The sequence below is a fragment of the Leptosomus discolor genome, chromosome 13, assembly GCF_034619465.1.
Source record: "Leptosomus discolor isolate bLepDis1 chromosome 13, bLepDis1.hap2, whole genome shotgun sequence".
Classification (NCBI taxonomy): Eukaryota; Metazoa; Chordata; class Aves; order Leptosomiformes; family Leptosomidae; genus Leptosomus; species Leptosomus discolor.
The window spans coordinates 16249343-16275687 of NC_141403.1; the positions used below are offsets into that span (position 1 = coordinate 16249343).

General features: G+C 38.3%; 1 protein-coding gene across 1 annotated transcript in view; it reads right to left on the bottom strand.

Moving 5' to 3' along the window:
• Window positions 1-26345, bottom strand: part of PTPRM (protein tyrosine phosphatase receptor type M) — a 475520-nt gene that overhangs the window by 274554 nt on the left and 174621 nt on the right. The window contains exons 6-7 of the mRNA XM_086472548.1: window positions 17255-17429; window positions 7019-7312 (exon numbers count right to left, since the gene is read on the bottom strand). Of these exons, the coding sequence (XP_086328674.1) occupies window positions 7019-7312; window positions 17255-17429 (469 nt within the window). The remainder of the gene's footprint in view (window positions 1-7018; window positions 7313-17254; window positions 17430-26345) is intronic.

Consider the following 26345-nt stretch of genomic DNA (forward strand, 5'->3'; position numbering starts at 1 on the left):
TTTCCTCTAAGATGGTGAAGGTTCATTTGTCTCAAAGAGCAGGTTAATTTCTTCCTCTGCAAATGTTTTGAAATGGAAATCTAATAAAGTGAAGAACTAAGTCTTTACTTACATGACTGCTTTTCACACGACCAAAGATAGTCATACCTGGCTGTTCTTTTTACACTCAGTTTCCACCCCTATATTAATCCAGCTATAATTGTCAGGAAAGAATCCTAAATGCTTCTCCTCATTGTAATGAGGAGCTCCTCAAAACACACTGATCTGGCAGTCAGGTTTCATGCTCTGGGACCTTATCATCACTAGACTGTGTCTATGTTCCTTATACACTCCAGCACATGTGTCAGAGAGAGGGCTAACAGACCTAGATCTTTGCTGGAGTTTTCCTGCCCTCCCCTTCAGGTGATGGTGAAGGAAAATATTCTGTTTCTCCAACGAGACCTCTGGATGCTGTAACTGAACCAAACATGTATTTAGGGACTGACGAAGACACAAGAGTGCAGGGATTAGTAATTTCTACGTAACACCAGCTTGCTTGGTTGCTGTTGTTGTCACAGCTGGACATCACTTGTGTTCTCAGTAAGGCCCTTTCCAAGACAACACATTTTTTCTGTTTTCTAATCAGAGGTAAGCGACAACTGACACAGAGACATGGACATACATCCCACTAGTTAGTATTTTCTTGGTATTCTATTAAAATATAACAGCTTACCTTCTGCCCATCCAAAAGCTGTGATTCACCTGCTACACTGCAGAAAGTCCAATACTAGGCTTTTACCCTTACGAGAAAGTGGACCTTAAATGGGAATGATTTGTGTATCAGAAAGGCATTAGTAGAAGGGATGACAGAGGTATTCTTCATTTCAGATTTCTATTAAAACTGTAACTTACTTTCACAACAAAACCATACATGAAATCTAAGTTCACTGTGGACTTCTTGTTCTGACAAAACTATGCATCTTCCCACTAAAGTTTATTACAGCTTCAGGTTTGGAATGGTAACTTTAGAAATACCATTGAACTTTTCCATGAAAAATAAAATAGTGCCATATCTGCAACCCTCCTTCTCAGGGTGTCTGTGATCTGAGGTCTAGCTCTGATACAACATTGGTTCAAACTTCTGAGAAAATTGCTAAGTTCTGAGAATGAGCTGTAGAAAAGAACCTGCAGTATGGTTTCAAGTCGACATTTTCTTATGATCAGAAAACTAAGTGACATTAAGACTTTGTTATATGCCTGAAAAATCTGAACCTGTTCACAGGCAGTCCCCCAAGGTATAGCAACAAGAATGAAGAACTTAATTCCCAGTAACACAAAGATTCTTCCTCTTTTCTTGAGTCAAAAGATCCAAAGAAGCCTGCAAGGACGAAGAAAGGCAGCCACCATTTCAACCTACAGAAGTTCTTAGGAAGGAACTCATGTTTCCTAATAGTTATATAGGAGAGGGAAGGGCATGGCAATAAGCAGTAAGTACCACTGAGACTCAAGACGGGCTAGGGCGTGAACACTGACAAAGGGAGAGACTAACTACAGAATTAATGACAAAAGAAGTGGGGAGGGTGGAAAATAGGGAAGACCAACTGCAAAGGTGATTAAGTATTCAGAAGGTCATACACTAGGGGCTGCAGACTGTCCATCTTGTAGGACCTGGCAAGCGCTCCATGTCATGGGGCAGGAGGAAAGTGGTGGCATGGAGTACTACCTGGCAGACCTGAGCACACTGACTTTGCATGCAGGGTTCAAGACAGCTGCTGGCCTATACCCCCTGCCTAAGGATACTGTAGTCTGTTGCAACCTGATGCAGTTAGATTGTATATGACAGTAAAGTACTGAATAATTTGTAGGGATTACCTAAAATGAGTAGATGGGGAAGATTAAGAGTTTTATACTTTGACTTTGAAACAGGCTACAATTTTCAACAGACTGAACCTATGCTGCCTATGCATACTGTATCTCCATGCAGTTTTTCCAACAGCTGTAGACCTTATATGCTTATAAGTTATGCATCCCTTTTAGCAACGAAAAGGAGAAAACAGGGAATTTAGTTAACATTCCCAAGTAAAAAAAAAGGGTTGTTGCTCTCGTCCATATCTGATCATTTTCAGGATCTGGTAACAGCAGATGAGGTCTTAATTGACCAGAGGGAAGAGGACACTCATTCCATCAGTGAGCATTTTGGCATGTGTAGATTTCTTCACAATGCCAGTGGATGCCAGTGGGCAGCACAGAAGTAGCAAAGTAATTCTGACACCTTGGAAAATTACCCAGCTGAAGCCAAAGCACTGAGCAAAATGAATAAAACAAAAAAGAATGATCTTTAAAAGTAGGGATTTAAAGAGTTCCTCTGCTCTGTTCTTCCAGATCGTAACAAGCCTTCTAGGAGTAACAGTTTACAACTAACCCGCAGCAGTGATTCAAGAGCTCAGTCGTACTGGGAGTAACAGCTTTCCTCCTGACAAGCTCAGGTGATGGGGTAGAAAAGACAGCAAAATGAACTATGTTAATTAAAACATTCCTGCTACTTCCTTGTATGAGGAATGTGTGAATTCCCTGCCTGGAAAATGATTGGCTAAATTGATAGCTATTATTTTTACAAATACTCCAGGGAAATAATTGTGTCTTAGCAGAGAAGTAGAGTTCTGGCTGTTAAAAAACCCCCACAATTTGGAGATTTTCTTTCATGGAAGTGTTTTAATTATTATTTATGTTTTCTTAAATTCCAATAGAGTTTTCTGCTCCAGGAAAGGAAAAGACGCTAATTTTCTAGAATTATTCCAAATGTCACAGTGAAAAAAGAAACATGATGAGAAAAGGCAATGATTTTCACTAGAAAGCCTTAAAAATCCCTTCCCTTAGCAGGAGAGAGGATTTTATCTTACTTTTTCTTCTTAAGGTAGCTGGCTTTAAGCTATATCTCTTCACTAGCAGATTCAAGGAATAACATTGTTTAGATACGAAGTTTCCTAATAGAGCAGCCATAGCAAAAAAAAAAAAGTCTGCAGCAGCTCATTTAGCAGCTCTGGATTTTCCAGGAGACTGGTTTAACTGGGGCACCGTCTCACCATCAGAGTGCAGGAAGAACACATACTGGATCAAGATTTGTATTGTGCAACGTATGTCAAAGACAAAACATGTTGCAAAGCACTGAAATAAATAATTCTACCCATGGAAACATTGATATGGGTAAGAGGAAACCACAAAACACAGTCTACCTTACTAATCCTTCAACATTCCCGCTTAGGTTTTACTATGGACAGTTCTACTGGTTTTGGGTCAGACTGAGAAAAGATTTGATCTTGAACTTTTTCAGGCATCAGAGGATTCCCAATCTACTTCAGCGAGGATAACAGGGGGTTTTGGTAACTTGACTCTCAGATCCTCAAACTTACTCTGTCCCATATGGCAGAGCCACTGTTGGTTCTGTGCTTCCACACAAGGTGACTTCTTTGGTTCAAGTATTTGTGTAGCTATTTAGCTGCTAGCAACTGGGTGGTTGAGGTGTCTATAGCATTGGTTGTCATTGCAAGCCTGACACCGAGCTAACAGTCTTATTCCTCAGACAATGGTGTCTGAAGCGTGAAGCATTCCAATACCTTACCCCTAAATACCTAATTGTGGGCAAGTACTCCAGAATTCTTATTTTACAACTATATCGGAGTGAAAACTTTTATCAGAGTAATTTGAGATATAGGGTGTAACAGAAATGTTCTGTCATGTATCTCCTGATGAATTTTCTTCCCATCTCACCCCGCGTCGCTTTTACTTTAAATGGCAGCACCCTTCTAGGTGCCTAACACCATATGGGACAGCTGTGGGAAGAGGGAGCTTTCAGTATAGCAGCTGGTGATTCAAATTCCAGACAACCTCGGGAGGCCTGGATTTCAGACCTTGAAATTAAAAACAACCCCTTTTTTCAAAGTCTGACTCAACGTGGTTCACAATGGCCACGATCCCTTAAATTCCTCTTTCAAACCTGAACTCCACATTCTAGGTTAAATCTAATCCAGACCTGAATGTAATTCCTCGGCCTTCCTAAGCATTACACTGAAAGAGCACTTACATTCGTATTACATTTCATCAAAAGGAAGCAAAGCACTTTAGAAAGTATGTAACTGCTCTACTGAGGGTGATGCAACAAAGTCTGGTGAGATTTTTTTTCTTTCCATTCTAATTATAGATTCTTTTATTTACTGAAGTTACAGATAAGACTTGTCTATTAAAAGCCTCTGAAATCTCATTTTGCTAAAATGAAAACATATTTCAAATGCTTTGGAGAACTATTAAGATTATTGAATGTCTAACATACTGCTTCAAGCCTCCAAGTGGTTCACTAGACCCCTAGGGAACAGGCAAGCAGCATACAATTATCACAGTAATTAAAAAGGTGCAATGACTCTTCTCTTAAAGACTCCTGTTTTATTAATTCTATGGTATGCTTTGGAGACTGGCATTCTTTTACTCCTACCCAGCTTAATTATACCGTCATTAGTTTATCAGCATCTCTTTTTAAGCCCTTGAGCCAGTTATTAGCATGTCACTTCCTAACAGTTAACCAATAACCACTACACCTTCAAAGCAGAATTTTCTGCTATAAAAAAGCCAATTTGTAGAGACAGATTTAATATCATCATTCAATTTAAATTTTTCAGTCAGCCATCACTTTCTGCTTTTAATTTAAGATGGCTACTATTTCGCTTAATGAAAACACAAATAATGCTGATGTATTACAAGACTTACCAGGTAATAAAATACTTCCAATACACAGTGGTTTATGAGACTGAAAGCATCTTTTAATGCTCAACAGTACACACCACTGAAAAGACCAGAAAGCATATGATGTTCTTAAATATAACTAAAATTCTGGATGTCTCTCTCTCCTGCATCTGGCTGGGATGGAGATAATTTCCCCCATAGCAGCCGGTATGGTGCTGTGTTTTGGATTTGTGACCAGAACATTGCTGAGCAGTGTGTGCACAGCCTCAAGGCTTTCTCTTTTTCCCCGCTCTGTCCCCGCAGTGAGTAGACTGGAGGTGGACAAGAGGCTGGGAGGGGACACAGCTGGGACAGCTGACTCCACTTGACCAAAGGGATATTCCATACCATATAATGCCACGGTCAGCAGGCAAAGCTCAAGGAAAGGAGGAGGAAGGGGGGGATGTTGACTGTCACGGTATTTGTCAACTCAAGTAACATTATTTGTGCCGAGGCCCTGCTTCCCAGGAAGTGGCTAAACATCTGCCTGCTGGTAGGAAATAGCGAATAAAATTCCTCATTTCACTTTGCTTGTGAGTGCAGCTTTTGCTTCACCTATTAAGCTGTCTTCATCTCAACCCACGAGCCTTCTTGCCTTCCTTCTGTTTTCTCCCTGTCCCGTGGCAGAGGTGACTGAGTGAGCAGCTGTGTGGGTACTTTGCTGCTGGCTGGCATCAACCCACCACCCTCTTGAACTCTTTAGCACAGACAGGCTCACTTACTAAGCACCCAGTGCTACACTATTAATCGTATAGATGATCAAACTATGAGAAAAACTGTTTTCATTTTAAAATAACCAAAGTACTGGTGTATCAAATACATACTTGCCTTGTCTAGACAGATAATTTTACATTATTCTGAAAGGCATAGTCCCACAAATCTTCCTGAAGGGAACTCTAATTTTTATGCCTCACTTTTGATTAAGATGAAGTTATCTTAGTCTAGTAAAGAAAATCTTATAAATGCTAAATACTTAACTGTTACAGTAACTTAACTGTACTGTTTTTTGGTATTTTTCATTAACTACTTCTTTCCAGTAATGAGAGGAAGCAAAAAAAAACCGAAAAGACTATCAAAGAGTTAGTACTTGTACAAGCTTGCATCTTCAAAACATTAACACTGGGATTGTGACAGCAACTATATTTCATCTTATGTTTGACACCACACCATTCAGTTCAACTGAAATGCCATCTAGCCAACGCAGGTGACTTTACAAAAAGTAACTTTACTTTCATATGTAATGGAAATACGTCATTATTTCTGAAGTACGTAATTTTTCCTGTTAAAAAGACAAATAACAACAAACCATTCTTTAAAAGATTAGGATCAATAAGCTAATATCATTTGCTTAGTCCCATCTCCTCTATGTACACTTAGTCCCATCTCCTCTATGTACACTTCCACCAACTTTACAGCGGCAGAAAGAAGGTTCAAAATATTGGGGGAAAATACTAATGACAAAAAAAAAGTCCAGGTCACAGTACACTCTTATTTTCTGAGCAGCTGAACCCCAAATTAATACCACTTCCACTCTTCCTGAAAACTAAGGCACAATTGCATTTGTATAATAGGTCTACTTTGTATCTTTTTACAGCCAGAGGTCAGCACTATTAATTATAACATCCAAAACAGGAGCCAAGACTGCTACGCAGCACCACAAATCACACTACCTCATTTAATGAACAGACACGCCATCAGTCACTTGAGAAAGCAGTCCTTTGCTAAACCTCATCTGCTAATTGCAACTTAACAGTGCATGCTTTTGCTTTTACACAGGATCTCTTTCCACTTTATCTACAAGTTTGATAAACCTGACTGAAAAAAAGGAAAAAAGAAACTTTAACCAAAACAAAATTTTTATCAAGCTTGGGATACTAGTCAAATAAAAAAAAAAAAGGGGGCGGGGGCAAGGGGAGGGGTGGAAGACAACCTAACCTGAAACCCAAATACACATAGGCAAGAGAGGGGTGTAATGAAATGGAGAAAGCTCAGTGCATACCTGATAGTAAAAACTGTTTATCTATAAGCACTCTGTGCAGAGCGCTTTAAGGCACGCACAGGCGTGATTTCGTCTCCAGTGGCACTGACAGTTGGTTTCAAGGTCATTACAGCTGGCAAACACTAATAGCTTATACCTAAAAGCATTCAGTCTTAATTCCTGCAGCCTGCTTGTTTAAGGTACACAGTAAAAACTGCTAGGGAAGTGACTTATGTTTTCAACCCTAGAAAGATGTTTACAACTTTCCCCCGACTTTTGAGTACTCACCAGCACATTTTGTTCTTGTTTTGAGAGCTGGGCCAGGAGATCCAGTTCCTCCTTCACCTGGTCTCGTAAGTAATACACTGATTTCATATTCTGTGTCAGGGTCCAGGTGCCCAATCTTATAGCTTGTGGAGTCCACAGGCTGTATGTCATACCAGCTTCCACTTGAAGTTCGATATTCAACCTCCCTCTGAATAATGGGTCCATCCCCGTTGATGGAATTGGCATTCAACTGTATCCACAGGTAAGTTGCACCGACTGAGGACAGCTGAGGTGGAGCAATGGGAACTGGTGGCTCTGAAGCAGGAGAAGTTACAAAAAGCAGCAATGATTATACTGGCATTCTTTCTGCTTCTAAAACATTAAAATAAGCAATGGTTTTTGTACTATATTAGAGCTGAAGTTTGCATAGAAATACAGATATGAAGAAATCATCACTATAGATTAACTTATTTCCAATAAAACTCAATACACAAACCCTTTTGCTTATGCCGCTGGAGATTTTAACATGAAGCTTTTGTTTTATACCATATAACGTCAAACCAGGTGCAACTGGAATTCTATTCACTAGACAATACATGGTAACTTTTAACTTCCAATTTAAAAAGAAAGATGATCCCAGGTTTTCTTACTAAAATACAGTTCTTACTGGATGTAAATATAAATCCTACCCAAAACTAACATTTTAAAGCTAAAATTGATGCTGTAGTCTATGCTTAGACATAACCAGAACAGTGATTTTCGCATGAAAACAAAAAGAATATTTTATTCATTATTTCTCACAGACTACACTACTCGGCCTTCATATTTTCAGACTTTCGTGTAAGCAGAACAAATATAGTATTTTTTCAATTCCTATATCCTGGTTAAACAGAAAGAGCTCCCACATGAGAGCTGGGGGAACTCTTGAGTCTTTAATACAAGTCTGACTATTTCATGTAATGGATCATTTTCACTAGCCACCACACACAAACAGTGCTCTGTCTCGCAGAGCAAGCATGTGTGTCATCTCTTGATAATCAAGTTTGCATTCTAAAGACTTTAAAGGGGAGCAAAATTTTAAAACCACTTTTACTTATTTTGTGATGGACATCTCATTTTCAATGAGATTGCAGAAATAATTTTCACACAACACCTCTTTTTAAAGCTAAATAACAAATTCATTTTTTTTCCTATTGATTATCCAGGAAATTAATCTGCTGTTTCATGCATCACATCTGCATAAAATTCACCTACCCGTCGGTTAAATACATTCAAGCAGAATGAAACCAGGGCACTGTAATAAGGCACTGTTTGAGCCAATATTCTTAACATACCTATCAGCAAACACTGCCGCCTTCTTACAGCCTCACAGAATACGTAATGAATGTAGAACACCTGTCTTCCCTAAGCTGTAGATTCAATTTATCCTCTTCTGCTAACAACCACTTCCCAACGTGTTGAGATATAGGTAGTCAAACAGAAAAGAAGTTGAATTTATATATTTCATCATTTTCTCAAGGACTTCAAAGTCAGAGTTAAAGCAAAGAACATAAAAGAATGAAGCACAAGGGAGAATGCAACTCTGGAAACAAGTACTAATATTTCCTGAGAAATAGTAGAATTGCTATTTTAACAAACGTAATTATCTATGTTATGCTACTTTTTTTCATTTACACAAAAAGTACTCAACTCACAGAGCACTAAATACATTAAGATTAGCTCTGCCTCAGATAGACAGTGTTTCTAGTCAGCACTGTGCACTTGTACGCAAGCTTCAATCTGTGCAATCCGTTAGTAATCGCTAAAATATGACATCCCAAAACAGCAAACATAGGCATTGGCATTACATATTTTCACCTTAACAAAACTAATTGATTGCTATAATGAAGAATGAGACACAGTGGGCAACAATCCAGAATGTCTCCAAAGATGTCTACTAATTATTACTATTGGGATAGACATAAAAATAGCTCAATATATTGTGGTAGATTCCAGTACATAAAGAAAAGAATATCATTTAAATTTTCAAATCACTAGCAAAAACACTGTTCTGTGTCAGTAGCAATATGTGGCAAACTGATGTCATCTTTTGGTTAGACACATACTGCAGTTTTATTGAAATTATTGTTCCTGAAGTATATAAACTACGGCTTCATACAGCGATAGCATGTCTGGAAACAGTTCTGACTTGACTCAAAATGATTTAGCATCAATTTAAATCGTTAGGCTGTTTTGTGAACCAAGACATGAAATGGAACTTTTATAGAGCATCCTAAGGCATTTACTTAGCCATGCTGAAAGAACAGTTAATTACTTTCAAGTTTCAAATGCTACTAAAGGCTGTTGAAGTGCCATTCAAAATGCAAACTCAGGAGTTAGGTCACTAAGGTTAGTGGTTACACCAATTCATTCCAAGTATTACAAGTACTTGAAACAGACAGTATTTTATTGTCTTTTTATCCCTCGGGGCATGTTTTTCGTTCCTTTGCGACCACAGTGCAAAAGGTTAACGCAAACTGCATTATTTCAGCAAAGCTTGCATATACTGCAGTTTAATACTAGTAGCATAGTTTAATACTAAAAGTAGTCTTCTTACCAGAGATCACGGTTACATAAAACGAACTTTTTATTACAAATATGATGCTCATTATTAAATGACTGGATAAAAACATGGGACCCAGAGTTAAACGCACATTTTAATACAAATGGTGTACTACTACCAAGCCGATTTCATGACTAAAATTCTTCTTATTCATTTGTTTCCTCTTTAGGCAGAATGATTTAATTTTTTTAGGATACTGAGGAGTTTGAATCACTTAATCAGGTAAGTACCAGACTGCAGCACCACTGTCTTTCATTGAAAGCAGGTTTTCTGGCAGCCACTGGGGTAGTCTCAAATAAAGACCACGCAAATTTTCAAGCTAATACCATTATGAAAATTGCACAATAGACCTGTGATTTTACAGCTGTGTACATTCAAGGAAGGAACTTCAACTGATTGCAGAAAGAAGTTTGTAGCTATTTAGTACAATGGTTTAGCTTAAAGAGGAGTCCTTCCTTGTCGTTCTCTCTTGAAACAAGTACATAAAACTCTTCAGTACTGCGAAACTCTTTAAAGATTGGCTTCTAAAATACAATATTAACTCAAAAAAAGAAGGTGAGTTTATCCATAATTTCTAATATAATGCTTTTTAGACTTTGGACAGACAGGTGACCTCTTCTTGAATTCTGTGACAAATGGCAATGGGTGTAATCCCTTACAGGAAGAAAATAGTGGCCACCTTACAAAGCCAGAGGTCTGCAGATGACAGAAAGCTTTAGGCAGATGCTCTCGTATCACCCTACGTAAATGGATCATCTACAGTAAACATGAGAAAAAAACGAAGCCTTTATGATAAGGAGCAGCCCTCCTCTTATGCAGAGGACAGAAACAAATTTAGCCGTATGTGTATATAAACTATTTATTCTTATGTGCTTCTACATTAATGGGAAACACCCTCGAAATGGCAACTCCTTTGTTTCACTGCTTTGTACTTTAAATTATAAAGAATTTCCAAACATTTTCTACAAGATCCTAACATCTTTATGTTTTGCAGTTCTTTTAAAATTTTAATAGGGAGGGGAAAGTCATCACACAGAGGTGCCAGGGGAGATAACGTATAACTCTGAGATTTAAGTGAGCTGTTGAACACCAAAAATAGATGTTTCTTCTCTGTGGCTCAGAACAGCCAACTCGAAAAACGAAAAAAATTCTACTTCAATAGTAACAATAGCATTTTTCAATTTCTCTTTTGAGGAGAGAGAGTGGGAGAATGGAGCCATGCTGCATTTGTGGGGGAGCAGGGTAGAACATTTATCATTATAATTTTATAGTCCTGAAATCAACAGTTTCATTTTAAGAATATTTTCTTCCATTTTCCTCTCTCTCTTGTTTTTTATACAAACATATATGTATATTATGGTGCTCCTCTTTTGAGCACGCAAACGATTCCATCCCTTTGGAAACAATGGAAAGCAGGGCCATTTTGCAGCATTTAATTATGGATGAAGGGCAACAAATACCTCCACCAGTAACAAAAGACAGGGCAATGATTTTGAAACACCAGAGTTCTTCATACAGTATTTTTTTTCAAAAAAGTCTTTAAATAATTCCTGCCAAACCATTTAATTATTTAATTAAACAATACCTCTAAAGAGAACTATGCGTAACACGTGAGCTAATTTTACACTAATCCTTTACTGAGACCTCAGGATGAAAACTTAACCTGGCCCAATATCCTAATGTTCTGAAAATTACTTGTAAAATCATCATTTAAGAAAATGCTATTGTTATATTATATACATATATTGAAACTTTATAGAAAAACAAGCATCCTTGTACTTACTACACACTGATAAGCCTATGCTGGTACAATCTCATCATCCGGACATTAGCAGATATCCCGCTAAACCCCGTAGTCATAGTATTACTGTTACTGCCCATCCCTAACTAGGTACAAACTGTTCCCTTCCCCAAGCATGATTCCTCCCAAGCCCAACTCTCTTTTAACACAGCAGCTCCTCAGCCTGCACTGCTCTCGCTCCATCCTCATCTGCTCAACTAAGTGGTCTAAGCTCATCTACCCTTCCCATTCTCAGCTTTGCTCAGTTTTCATTCTCTCCTCACACTATGGTCACCATCCCCACATTCCAAACACCACTAAAGTCCCACTCCAGGTTTGTTGTTGTTGTTTTTTTTTTTACCCCAGGCTGTATCTACGAGCTCCATGCCTGCTCCTCTCCCTGCCTTCCAGTCTGCCGCTGTTCTTCCAACCCTGCTTCTCCCTGGCATCTGCTTTTCCTCTCCCCTCCTGCACTAGACAGTTCCCCTTTCCAGACCGTTCCCTCTTCCACTGGTCTCAGCCCCCATTCTCACCCCCTACATAGATATACATGTATACACACACATATGCATTTTTGCATATGCATGTATGTATATTTATCTTCCACCCTTTGTCATCTTTCTCCCTAGTTTTTAGTGTTTACGTAGCCCAAATTTTCACCTACCTCCCCTCTCATTTCAAAACTCCTCCCAGTTTGCCATACCTTTCAGTCCCAACACTAACAGCTTCATCTGAGTATGCAGCTTCTTGCTCTTGCACCCCTCACTATCCACATCATGCATCTCACCATTTTACTCCCACAGTAAAGGGCTCAGTGAGGTGGAGAGCTATATACTAAAAGCATGGGAATGGTGAGCTCACAGCTGTTGATTCCTGTGCCTGGATGCAGCCTGTCCCAGAGGAGCTCAGATCAGTGCTTGCATTTAAATTCCATTCACTGTATCTAGAATTCGGGGGGAATTTGAGAGTTTTAATTCTGACAAGTCTCAGGGTCTTGGTGGGTTTTATTTAGTAGCTCATACATTGACTATACTTGAAAACAGATTTTCAGAGGAACAGAAAAATAGCATTCTTTACATAACTATTATCCTCCTTAAAAAATGTTCCTGCTTCAAAGCTCAGAGTCTTCAGCACTTTCCTACAGCAAGTTCACTAAGATGGCTGAACTATCTCAACTGCTTTGGCTGGAGGTTTTCTCAAAACCTTCAGATTGAGGCAAACACCCGCACTGGAAAATATCAGCCTGAAGAGAGTTTGCCAAAATAGGAGCATCCAAGAGCAGGACTTCACAATAGGAATGGTCAGGTAACCATAAGTCCCAATACCAGCGCTGTTCGTAAAAGAGGTACAGACAGACTGATGGATCCAGCATGAAAGGTTAGCTGGCAGAGAGAGAAAACAGACACTAAGTACCTGTGTACATTTAATGTGTGAGAACAACTGATAACATAGGCAATCATTAATATTTTCTTACTTTATCTTGATCTCAGAATGATTTTGCCCTCCAAAATAAATTCTTTGCTCTAGAGGTCCAGAAGAGGTTTGGTTCTGTTCCTGGTGTTAAATCTTCCATTTGGAAAGATGCAGACCTTTAAGCTGCCAGCATTACAGATGGCTACCTTTCTATGCCCTCGCTTAAAAACCTAACAAAACTCCTTTTAACCAATTTGACACACAGGTTTACCTTGTTTGAACTCAATAAGCAGTCTGAACTCTGTAATAACCTGACGTCTGCTCAGACAGGCTCACTCTGTTCTCCTAAATCTAATCTGTGTTGGATCTGCCCACTATTAGAAAAATTCAACCTAGGAACCGTATGTAGAAGTCTAATTTACTTCACCAAATACATTTAATCAATTCCACACTATTATTTTCCTTTTGTTCAATGTTTGATTACTTTTATGTCACCTATTAGATACAAACTGCTGTTTTTTACAGTGAGTGATCCGACAAGGCCAATTTCATGTCTCCCATTAGGTAAAGTGACATTTCAATCCAATTCTCTGACAAACTTAGATGAGGATACTGTGTAGTTTGAGCACACACAACGACAAGGCACTTGTCTTTTCAGCCTTTCCTATCAGAACAAACACTCGGGTAAACTGAAAACCTCCCCTTCAGGATTTATTTAAATAGAGCAATCAATACTTTATTTCACCATCCTCTAAAAGGCTTATAAGATAACAAAAACAAGTTCTAAAAAAAAAGAAAACCAACAAATATTTTTTTTTCTTTTTGTTTAAGGCCAAATTAATTGTTCACTGACAGGCTTTTTGCTCATTAAACTAGACAATATTCATGTTTACAGTTCTTTAATAAGATAACATGGGATTAACTGACAGCTCTTTAATTGCTGCTTTTCTCTTTTTTTCCTCCATACAGACTAAACCTTGCTATAAGCATATCTGCTCAGGTAAAAAAAAAAGAAGAAGAAAAAAAAAGGAAAAAAAAATGCAGTTTCTTACATATCTCTCATCTTCAAGATTTCATCTTTCACTGTCATTCCTTTGTGACTTCAGGTTTGGTTTGCAGCACCTGATAACTAGCATCCCTTCTGCTGATTTCAAAAGTTCTGGTACCTGGTCTCCAGTGCCACATATCACCACGCCACAGCAGCACTACAAACCTTAAACAGGTTTACCTAAGAAAGTAACTGGAATCTAATTAGAATAAGTTCCTATTTAGTGAAACTATGTCTACAGTGAAGTAGAATGAACATTATTGTACAGAGTTGTAATCCACTCTACTGTGCAAACATCCCTACTTAAAACCAAAGATAGTTTGGAAAAAATCCCAACTCCAGTGTAGGATTTACTTATTTGCAACTTGAATTACAAGTTCAGTAACCAGAATGAAACAGAGCACGCTAAATGCAAAGAACTCCTTCTCTTTAACTTACAGACACTAAGTTTGACTCTCCTGTCATCCTAGCATTGTAATTCCAGGGAAATTCCTCTTAAGTCAGCTTAGTTACACCAGAGTAAATGAGAAGAGAATTAGATTCACTGTTTGCAACGAAGAGTGGGGAGTAATTACACCACTGTTTCTACACATACTATTATTAAGCCATCAGTAATTCCCAAGTATACTAAGTATTACATGCAGTACGGGTAAATGTATAGTTTTCATGATTTATTGATGGTAATGGATTAAAAAAAAATAGCTGCACTGAAATCAATTTATTGTCTTTGAATTCTGCTAACTAACATCGCAGAAAAGCTGCTGAAAAATAGGAAATACAATTTCTTAATTGTATGCCATCACTAAGAAAACACATTTACTAATTAGCCCCTAATACTGCTATTTCAGTATAGTCATCTAAGGTTTTACAGCACCATGTTTAAAGTGGGTCTTTTTAGGTCAGAGGGAATGACCTGCAGGTGGTCTCATAAAAGCTCCAATGCAGGCAATGGGGATTACCATAATTACTTTGCCACTGTACAAGTAGTTAATGGGATTACACCCTAAGGCCATCCACTTGTTCACAGTGCCCAGTGCAAATTTTCTGAAAGAATCTGGGTAAGCACAAATGCTTTAACAATATGCTTCATAATTTAATCTACTGCACTGCAAAAGGAGCACTAATAAATTAAAACACTCTAAATCAAAGAAATGGAAAAAAAAAAAATCTAACTACTTTGGTTTCCTGTACATTCTGTCACTGATGCAGTAAGTCTTCCACCTGCCTCCTTCAGGCAGTCTCTGTTCTTCCTCGCTCTCACTGATGTTAGGTCTGAAAGATGCTTCATCATTCCTACTGGGGGTCACAGTCCACACCTTCTTTCTTTGCTGACTTCCATATATTTCCATTTTTAGCCACCCCTTTTATTTCCTTTTCATGCTTGGACTGAATTAACCTCATTTTTTCCACCATGCCTTATAATCACATTCTCATCTAACCCACTCTATTAGTTTCTTTCTTCATCTGTCCATTCCAATAGCTCATCTAAGTTTTAATACTACAATTTGGTTTATCTTCTTATCTTCATACACTGGCCATTCACAGCCTCCTTCTCCTTGTCTTGTCCTGCTTATCTAACACGCATCCACTAAAACCATACTCTTGCTTTTGGAAAATGGTTTCTCCTTCATTATGGCTCCTGTATCTTCTACTGGTGACCTATTATTCCTCAGTCTAACCTGTAGCCCAAGTTTCTTCCTCTCCAATCAACCCCTGCTCATCTCACAAACACTGTTCTAACCACATCACCTCTGCATTATTCCACTCCTCAGCTTCTTCTTAAATATCCCCCTCAATTTTTATTTAATCCCAAAATCCCCATCCTTATCTACACTCTAACTGCTAACTTTCCTCTATCTCTTCTCAATCCAAACTCTACTGTCCTTCTCACTTTGTCTTATCATTTTTTCCCCCAAACTTTTGCTTTTCTAACATCTTGGCCTGATTCTTTATTTATGCTACTGTGCCTCAAACCCTTCCTTCACTTCTAGGTTCTCGTACACATGCTTTCTATATTGACTTCAGAAACAAGATTCATGGTACATTTTCAGATGTAACTGCTATCCCACACCCTGCTTATTGTCTGTCCTATACCTTGCTTATTGTCCTACACCTTGCTTATTGTCCTACATGTAAGGTGCCTTTAGGAAAGGGATCACATCTTTAAAAAGTCCTGACCAATCCCATATAGGTTTATACATATACAAAATAATTAAAGAGTTCGGAGAAAGAAAAAAGCAAATCCCAGATCAACTAATATCAAAGCCCCTTATCCAGTCTGCTCTCTGCAACTGGACCTGTGCAAGCTCCTACACTGCAATAGGCACTGATTCTTTAATTAGATGACCAAGTCATAAGAAATGTTAATTTGTATCTTAACCCAAAAGATAAAACTTAGAGCAGAATTTGGAAAGCAGAGTGACAAGAAGGTACTACGCAAAAATTAATTTCTTGCTCTGTTACTCTTTAGCCTATAAGTTTGTTTAATTAGAACAGCTACGATATCATCCATGAGAATCCACTTGCTATCCCCAAAAGAAAGTACTATGCAACAAAGGATACTGTTTCTGAAATCAGAGGATGCACAGTAGATGCAAGTGTGTCCTTCCTAATTCCCAGAGCAAAACCTGTGGTGGATTTAGATTTAGGGTGCTTGTTCACTCCTTGCCAACTTAGATCAAACTGTTTTCAGAAAGAGAAAAAGAGTCTTTAACTCGCTTCTTGTTTGTTATGCACAGAATGGACCAGAAAGGGAAGACACATACCACAATACTGTGGCTCCACAGCTTAGACACTACAGAATCTGGTTTTGTCTCTGATAGAACAAAAATAAAATTGTGTTCCTCCAAAATAATAGTATAAAAGCAAAAAGCAATCAAAATGCAATTTAAATATAATGAATGTTGAAAAACTGTTTTAGCACAGTTTTCTACAATAAGGATGGACAGATCTCTATGCTTTCTATTCGCATTGAAGTGTTTCCTGCTGTTTGTAAAAACAGCCCTTCATATGTTGGAATATATTTTATGCGTTTATGCATTCATTTTAATGCAAATCTTTCGTGTTTTGCAGTAAACATATTTTTAGAATGCATTCTCCACAAAGGAGATAAATAGCCAGTATTATATGCATACCTTAAAAAAAAGTATCTTGTAAAGACATATAGTTCTAAACAGTACATTTTGAGGAAATATTTAAAACAATCAACCAGTAACTAGTTAATTAGCCCTGGCTGCTTCTGTCATTCCCTTGTTACAGCTGGATAGACTCTTAAGATCTACGTAAACAGAATCTATTTACTGAACATCTTACTGACTTTAACAGGCTATAGGTGACATTCTTACTGAATTAGTAATTGCAAGTCCTTATTCCATATACGGAGCACGTGAATACCGATTTTTTATTGTGAAATACCTTTGACTATCAGTTCTGCATAGTTTGATACACCAACTCCTCCTTCTGTCCGAATCATGCAGCGATAGTTGCCAGCGTCCCGCTTCGTGGCATTTACCACACTAAAAAGAGCTACAAATCGGCGAAAGTTGAACACTTTTATGTCCTTCAGAGGTGCATCCCTTACATAAATACCCTAGGTGAAGAAACAAAAATAAAGAATACTGTTAGTCATATTGAAAAAAAATACCGACAACCAATTTTATTTCTCTCAAGTTCCCCAAGAGGGGAGACAAGATAAAAGCAGAAGTCTGTATGTTACTTTTACAGATGTTTATGCTGCGTGAGACTTTACTGCCTTCCCATGTGAGTTAAACCATTCATCATCAGTGGGCGACCACTCATCTGGAACAGCTGCTTTCAGCTCTTTATAGATTAACTAATAGAAAGATTTAAGAGCAATGTAACATTTACTTGCTTGGCTTGCTTTACACAAATATTTGAAGTTATTTCTTTTAAAGAAACATGAAACCCAGCACACTCTGTCTCTGCTCTCTCTTCCCCTCCACGTCTGCTACTTGGCATGTGCACCTTGCACCGCTAACATGGAAATGTCAGTGGACGGTTCTCATACCGCAGCACCTACACCCGAGGTTATCAGTGACCCAGGTGGAAGAGACTAGGCACCGATTTACCAGGCAAATGACCAACAAGGCTGAAGCTGGCTCCATCTCTCCCTTCCTCAGCATGATGTTGGGAACTGGGCAGTTTCTACTTCAGTGCAGTGTCTCACTCTCAATTCAACACAGAGCATGCCCGGCACAAAAAAATGAGCTATGTAACAGCCGAGGAGCACAAGGCCCGGCATAAGTCCCGTGCTACCAGCCTGCTCCCTCCTGTGATCCAGTGCACGGCTGGAGGAGTGAAAAAGGGAGGGTGGCAGACAGAAGAGGGCGGAGATGACATCTTGCCATGTCCTCTGACGCAAAGACAACGGCCGAAAGACTTGGCTCTCAGTTCCACATCAGAACTTGTGTTCCACCTGCCCATGAAATACGGTACATGCACCATGAACACTCAAAAACTGTAAAATCATTTAATTACTAGAGCTAGTTGAAAAAAACCCATAAAATCTAGTGCCAACGTACTCAAACAAGCAAACAAGACAGACACACTTTTCATAGAAAGAGATATTTCAACAAACTGAAGGCTACAGCCATTATCAAAACATCAAAAGAAACTGGAGAACCCCAACAAGCACCTCCCAGGAAGGCATATGCACAGTCTGATGCTATGTAATGATACCAGTTATTTTTAATAGGTTTTTCTGACTTTGGGAGTTTCAAGCAGGGCAAGGGTCCTGCACTACTGAGCTTCTATAAACCAACAACACAGCTGGTGATGTCTAGTTTTCTGCCCTACAGTTTGTAGTCTGTCCAGCAGAATTTAAGACCTGTATCGGAAATACTGACCTAATTTTGTTATGGCCTTTACTTACCACTATATTGAAAGTACCCTTAAAATACCAGCTATAACCAGAGAGTTTCAAATACCAGCCCCATAAAATTAAACTCATACATAAATCACAGAACCAAATCAAAGTTAATCATGCCATTAATGCCAAAGAAGTAACGTAATTAACAGTAAATACTGATTCTCATGCACAGCAAGGTAGAGTCATTCCCTCTTCAAAAATAAATGTGAGTGATGCACAGCTTATTTAAAAGAAAAAAAACGCTTGTAAGATACCCAAAGAAGAATTTACTATCGTGCCTTAAAAATTACTCGGTCTTAAATTAGTACTTGAGAATTACTTCAGATAATCACCAGCTCCTTAAAATTCCTAGAATTCTGAGCTGCTGATAAACCTGCTTCTCTGACGTGGCACGGCAGTTACTGAAAACAAAACTTGGAAAGAAATACTTCAAACTACTACTTCAAAACCACTATTTGTACTGGTTTTGCCACTGTAATAGCAAATATCCTTCTAGCAAGAATGGCTGCAGATAGCAGGAAGCAAGCAGAGTGGGTTAACTGTGACTTTAGAGAAGGAATATTTCTTAAAAGCAACATTATTTTTTACCTAAGACAGCAACTGATTAATCCTCATTATCAGAGCTGCTGACCAGTCACAAAACACATGGTTTTAAAGCATGTTTCTGCAGCTTTCAGACCCTTTAAGGGCTCTGTGCATAGCCAAATCATGCTTACATTACATCCACCCACACTAGTTTTTCCTTTCTTCTAGTCACAACACCAGGAAGCTTTACACAGGCTATTTTATCCTGCCAAGAAACAGGGTAAGTTACTCTCTAGGGAACAACATACTGCCACACACTGATTAATTCTAGTACCTAAACTAGCTTACCTCATTTAGAGTGTGAACAGGCGCTCCAGCCTGCACGGTACACCCACCCTTCCATGCGGGCACCTGCATCCAGAATTTACCAGGACTCTCACGAGTTACAACACAACTGAATAACTGTTTAAATATTGTAAGAATTATTTCTTGCTGTTCCCATCCAACAAAGGCTAGAGGACACCGTTAAAGGGAGAAAGAGAGGAAAGGAAAGGACGAGGCAGTGCCATGAGGCAGTGTAACTTCTGCCTTAAGCCGCAGCCTGTGAACAGAGGGACCATGGAAAGGTATGATGCATGCAAACTCCCCACTGGCCCCACACAGAGGCCACACTGGCACCTTCACACCTCCCAGTGGCCCCCTGAACAATACAGCCTGGGCTGTCATATAAAAATGACAGCAGTCCACGAAGGGAACTGCTCAAATACCCAGCCCTATAGGACATATTTCCCATCCTTTTTTGTGCATAGGTAGAATGAAAACCGGAACTGATCAACGCATTGCAGCATTTATAATGAATTATTATTTCACTGGGGTCCCATAATCTTTTTCACCTTCTGCTGACTCTCGAACACACTGATCTCCCCCGATTTCAAATGTTTTAACTGCTGTTCTGCAACAGGAAATCTTAGCTTGATCAAATATGGCCATGCAACACATGCTGTCCATTCACATGCCAATAATTTTGATTGAAAAAGAGAAGCCAAAGCACATTTCAGAGGCATGCATCGTTGTGCTTGAATAAACAAGATACATGAGCCTTACATGTAACTCAGCTTGGCTCTACAGAGGATTCGAGCATTTTTGCCCCCCACCAAAATCCAGATGTGAAACAGGCTATTAATAGTGGCTTCAAAATTCACGAAAGAGCTCCAAAATAAAAAGCTTTTATTATTACTATAACACACCTGTAAAATATATGTGAGATTACTATTAATAAATATTATCTTGACTGACTTCTCTTAAACACTACAAACTCAGAGCAAAATGTAGAGAGTCTAATTATATGTTAGAACTCAGAGTGTCACACAGAAGTCACTGGCATGACATTTCCCACTAGAAGTCAGAGAAAAAAAAAATATTAGTCTTTTTGGGAAAATATTTTCAAGGAAAACACAACGTCTGGAACAGACAAAGGCCAAGAAACATAATTACATTACTTTCCACAAGAAAAAGTACAGCTCAAGAGAGCAAATCTTCCCTCTCTTCTGGGACAAGAGCAAATGAGTAGGAGTGCCATCTAATTGATTTAAGCATGAGCACAAAGGAATGGTAATGAAGCTACTGAATTTAAGTACAAGAAAAGTTCAATCCACAGGCACTAGAGAAGAGAGTTAAAAAGGGCGCACAGACCAAAAAAAAAAAAAAAAAAAAAAAAATAGAAACACCCCAACAACCTTTCCCAAACTCTTATTTATACAGCAATGGACAAATGGCAAAAGACTACTTTTGGTCTGAAAAGACGCTATTTCTAATTTGATACACAAATACAGAATGGCTTCTGTTTTAACACACAGCCAGCTTTGCTCCCGTTATTTGTGATTCACATTTCGTTCTCTCCGACTTACTGCACAGTGCCTTCAGGAAGCCGCACAGGTATGCCAGTGGTCACTTTTATGGGTCAGTTACCCATCCGAAATTTGGAGGAGAATGTCAATAATACTTTCTTTTCCATATTTAAAAGGCCCTTTTAAGCACATTGTATGATAAATGACAAGCTCTTAGTCCTGACTGTCAATAGCTATTTCATTTAGAATAGCTAGAAATAACTTACATCAAACGAACATTCATTTATTGAATGTACTAGTACATTCTCCTACAACTTTTTTTACAAAGAATTATTTTTAGCAGCATTCACAAAAATAAGTTTTTAACACTCACTAATGCAACGTTCTGAAGTCCCACAAATAAAAGAGGCCACTTATTATCTATTGCGTTACTAATTATAGTCATTAAAACCTTAATCCCAGTTTTTTTCAGATTGATTCTGAAATTTACCGATAGGTCTTGCGAACTCCCACTTTTTATGTGGAAGCCTGAGTCTTCACAAATACATCGTATCTCACTGAAAATTAAACAAAAAAATGATAAGCCTCTAATTTACTAATCCCATTCCAGAAAAGAGTATAAAATTCATTATTTCCAACACAACACTATGGTATTCTATATTAAAACCCACTAAAACACGTTGCAGGAGCAAATTGTAGTACCCTTCTGTTTCCTGGGTGGGGTTTATTTGTTTGTTTGTTTTAAATACAATTCAAAGATAAACATGGTTCTTTTTACTCTTTTACTTTAGCCCCGTTTTGCCATGTGAAAGACTGAGGCTTTACTACAGACGCAGCCTGCCAGCTTTTCCTGCCTCTGGGACTCGGAGAACTGCGTGAACAGGACACTTCATTCTTTGGAAAGAGGAAACTGCCGTAATCATTTATTGCTAGACCTGCTTGGACTACAAAGGCCACATCCCCAGGGCAGAGCTATCTAACCTTCTTAGAGCAGAAGAATTTTGACCACAAAACAAAGATTGCAAGATGTTGAGATGTAAAACCAAAAATAGCAGATTCTGTTGGCTGCTGAGCAACCTGGATGTTCTCAAATGCTCAGAGAAAGCTTTTAAAAAAATATTCAAAAATGTTATTTAAGCCAACTAATGAAAATAGGTAACTGGTAAGTCACTTGTAGGAATAATTTTTCTATTAAACAACATGTTATTTAATATATAGGGATATACAAAAAATAATCCTAATTTAACCTCAGGATATACACAGCTTGGAAATCCATATTCCTAGTACCAGCGTATTAAATGCATGCAGAGACAGCTTAAAGCACTTTAAAACGCACATTACTCTTCCATTTTAGGCAAGGTAGAACGAAAAGGAATAGGTTGATGGCTATTTAAATTAGACTTACAGTCTCTTTTAGGCAATGAACTAACTCTAAGTCGTCTACATGAACAGCAATTTAGCAGCCACAAGATACACATTAAACCTTTTGGAAATACGTTTAACAAAATGCAGCAGTAATTCAAAGGGACTGAAGTTCTGGGATGTTACATGCAGCACTACCACCGCACCAATCACTCTCAAGGCGTATTTCAACAATTTTTCCAGAAGAGACTTAAAATGAAGCATTGGCCGGTCACCCTCTGTCCATGCAGGTAGATTAATCAGCTTTTCATACATTTAATGAAAGAAAGGGTTTGCCTTATCCCACTTTCAAATATGCACATTTATAAAATTGTGATTAGAGTCATACCAGTGGGATTTCAAATAATATCAGCAGTGCCAGAAGTAATTTTGTTTAAAATATGTATAAAATCTAAATCAAATAGTAATTAATACCTCAACAACACTGCTTCGCAGAGTTAATATCATTCCAATAATTAAGACAGTTGGCTCTACCTCTGAATTTCTGGAATTGCTTTCATAACCAAGACAACTGTTTGTCAGTCTAGATTAGAACCATCACAGATCCTGTGATTATCCTGTATTTTTCCATCTGTGTAAGTTAACAAGTGCATTTCATTCAACTAATGAGGCCATGCTGGAAAAAGATTATTATTGTCCTATTTGGAATTATTCTGCTACGAGCCACAATTGCACTCTGCGTGTGTAACTCATGGGCATTCAAGCAAAATGTTATTACTTTACCTTTCAAGAAAGATTTCAATATTTAAATGTTTGATAACTAAGCCTTTTCTCCAAATCACACAGCTCTCCATAAATTGCTGTTTATTATGACTAAACCTAAATGCTGGCTGAAGCTGTCAGGCAATATTGTAAAATATTACTGAAGTTACACATCCAGTAGTCACATTATCAAATATTAAGCAATGACATCTATTTGATGATACGCTCAAACATACAGAAAGTAAACAAAGACATTATTGCATTTTCTGGAGTCATTAAACTCAGTGTAATTTACCCAAAACAGTTACTCTGCACTTACATACTAAAATTGGTTTGCATCATTCTGACAGGAGCAAATCTGTTATTACTACATAGAGATTTGAAAAGCAAAAAAAACCCCACACCAAATCCTGCTCAATCTCATTTTTATTTTTTCATTAAATTCCACAGCGATCGAGAAGAGTTAATATTCTCTAACAATTTGTCAGTGCTCACAAAATACGTGAAAATTTCAAATCTTCTTTCCATTCATCTTTAATAGCACAGAGGAGAATATAAAAGTACTTGTAGGGAATTACACCCTCAGAAACATCTGGAGAAAACAGAGCACTAGGAAGACTCTCTCTAATGGAGAGGCTTATACTTTGGATAGAAATTATGGCAATGATCCATGTATCTGCTAAGTACTTTGCTGAACTCGTAGCCCTACTTATAAAGTCATTTAATCTAATACTGTGTCTTAAGTACTTCTCATCATCCTTTTATTTGTATTGAAAATTCCAAGAGTTAGGATAAACACCTTGCTAAAAATTGAAGAGAACATACACAGGATTTTAAATATTCTGGCTTGGCATTCTGCAGACGCCAGGCTTATGGAGGGGCTGGGAAGAACTAGTGTGATGAGGAGAAAATGAGAAAGCAAAGATCATTAGCATAGTTTCCATCCATACACACAATGCAAAGTATACTAATGCAGGCATTTGTCTGCCTTTTCTTTCCAAGTATGTAACAGCAAAGTTAAAAAAGAGTGTGGTCATGTCCCACATTTTCTTCACTGGGAAAGTGTTACTTTGTTGGGAAGAAAAGCAGCATGGGATGAAGTCCAACATGCAAGTTCTGTGCACAACCTGAAGCCTATTCCAAAGTTTTAAACAACTAGAATAGCAGGCAAAACCAAAGTGATACTGAGTCCTACAAAGCAGGTAAGGAAGAAGTAGCCAAGCGAGAAGCACACATATATTGATGATGAGAAACCACGCCCTGCAAAGAATCTGAAAAGATTCTTCCAAACGGGAAAAACGAATGGCGAGAAGAGACACATACCTATGGTAAAAGAAAGCTATAGTAAACCCCTCAACAGTGACAGTGCAACTTGTGAATAAAGACAACAATAGCAGTAATAATCAGTGATAAGTGAGGTACACAGCGGTCTATGTAACAGGGAAGCTAACGGCTGGAGGTGTTTTGGTCTTTGTTACTCAGTCAGCCATGTAGTTTAACAGCTCCCACCCCCAACACATGCATCCCCCAATACTGTTTCCTTCCTATTATCTTCCCTTTGGGTTTAATTTAATTTAATCTTTATTTTGGTTCTCCTTGCCTCAAAACAGCTTCAACAGCCCTTGGCCTTAAAAAAGAAGCCTCCGTTCAACTCCAATTTGAACACGATACCTCCCAGCAGTAAGTTTGTACATTTTAACTACAGTATTCATTGTAAAGGTCACTGTTTCTTTCTCCCAAAGGTCCAGGAGCGTAGCACGGAAAGCTTATTGAATTTACTTCATCAATTGCCCAACTCATATGTGTCCCTAAGCGATTCTACTGCTGCTGAACTGCGCTTCGTATCAAGGCAGTCTTGAGGGTCCAGAAACAGGCATACCTAACATGCTCTTGAAAAGAAAGTTTAATTTAACCAGCCCCCCGGGGAACAGGTCAACTGTTCTATTATCTCAGGTTTGCTAATCACCATATACTATATTATTTAACACTCCAGAATAACTGTAAGATTAACATATCACACTGAGTTTCTTGAAAAGAGAACACTACTTGGGTTGCTTCATTTTCAGATTCAGACAAGAATATCAAAAAGGTTTGACTGATAAAGGTAATCCCAGAACAACTTTTCTTATGAGTGACTTCATCGAAAATGAGAATATATACAGGAATGGAGGAGAGGGATAGATTTATGTGCATCCCCTCTATCTTGTGTATGTCCATAAATGTCTGCACGTAAGCGAATTTTCTGCAAATCAATGTATGCAGTCAATTCATTAATATCCGGTACCTTCCAAATACTTGAGATACAGTTCTAAAACATGGGAAAAAGGAAGAAGAAGAATGAAAAACCACCTGTTACCAGAAGCTTTTTGTCCAGCGACCAAGTTTCATATCATTCTTTTCAAATAAAAACAACAATGACTCTCTTAAGTGGCACTTTTGACACTCTTTATAGATATATGGTGCAACATGGCATCTTCAGCAAACGAGGAGCAAAATCGACTACTTCTTCAGGTTACTTGCAAACGAACTTTGCAAACCTGTCTCTAAGCTATCTTAAGGTTTTGCCCTGTTGTCCATAAACAAGGTCCTAGTGGATTTCACAGTTTCCAGAATACCTCTAAAAGCAAAACTTGCACAGTTCATGAATTTTTCAGATTTACTTTTTCCCCAAAATCTCTTTTGGCACAGGAGATTACCAAAGAAACAGAGGATTAAGAGTTATATTTCTGTGATAAAAAGGGCCTTTTTCAAGACCAAAATTTTAATACCTGTAATTAAAAGTTTGCAGACTCCACATTCCCTTCATAAGCAAGAATAGCCGGTATACTGTCTGAACAGCTGAAAACAAAATGCGTATTTCAGTGTCACAAGCACACTCTTGGCAAAGCAGTATCCACCTCTGCTAGACAAGTGCTGAGGGAAGGCCTCTGGAGAACACAGAACACCGCCCGTTATCACTCCTTGCATCCCAATGGATGGCCGGCACCACTACGGAGATAAGCACCTCTCTCCCCTCTATCTACAGTATCTTTTTTCTACTGCATCAAGGGTTGCTTAGTTTTCTTGAAATAAAAATCATCAAGTTTGCTCACGTCCACTGAAGTTTTTAGTTTCTTTTTTG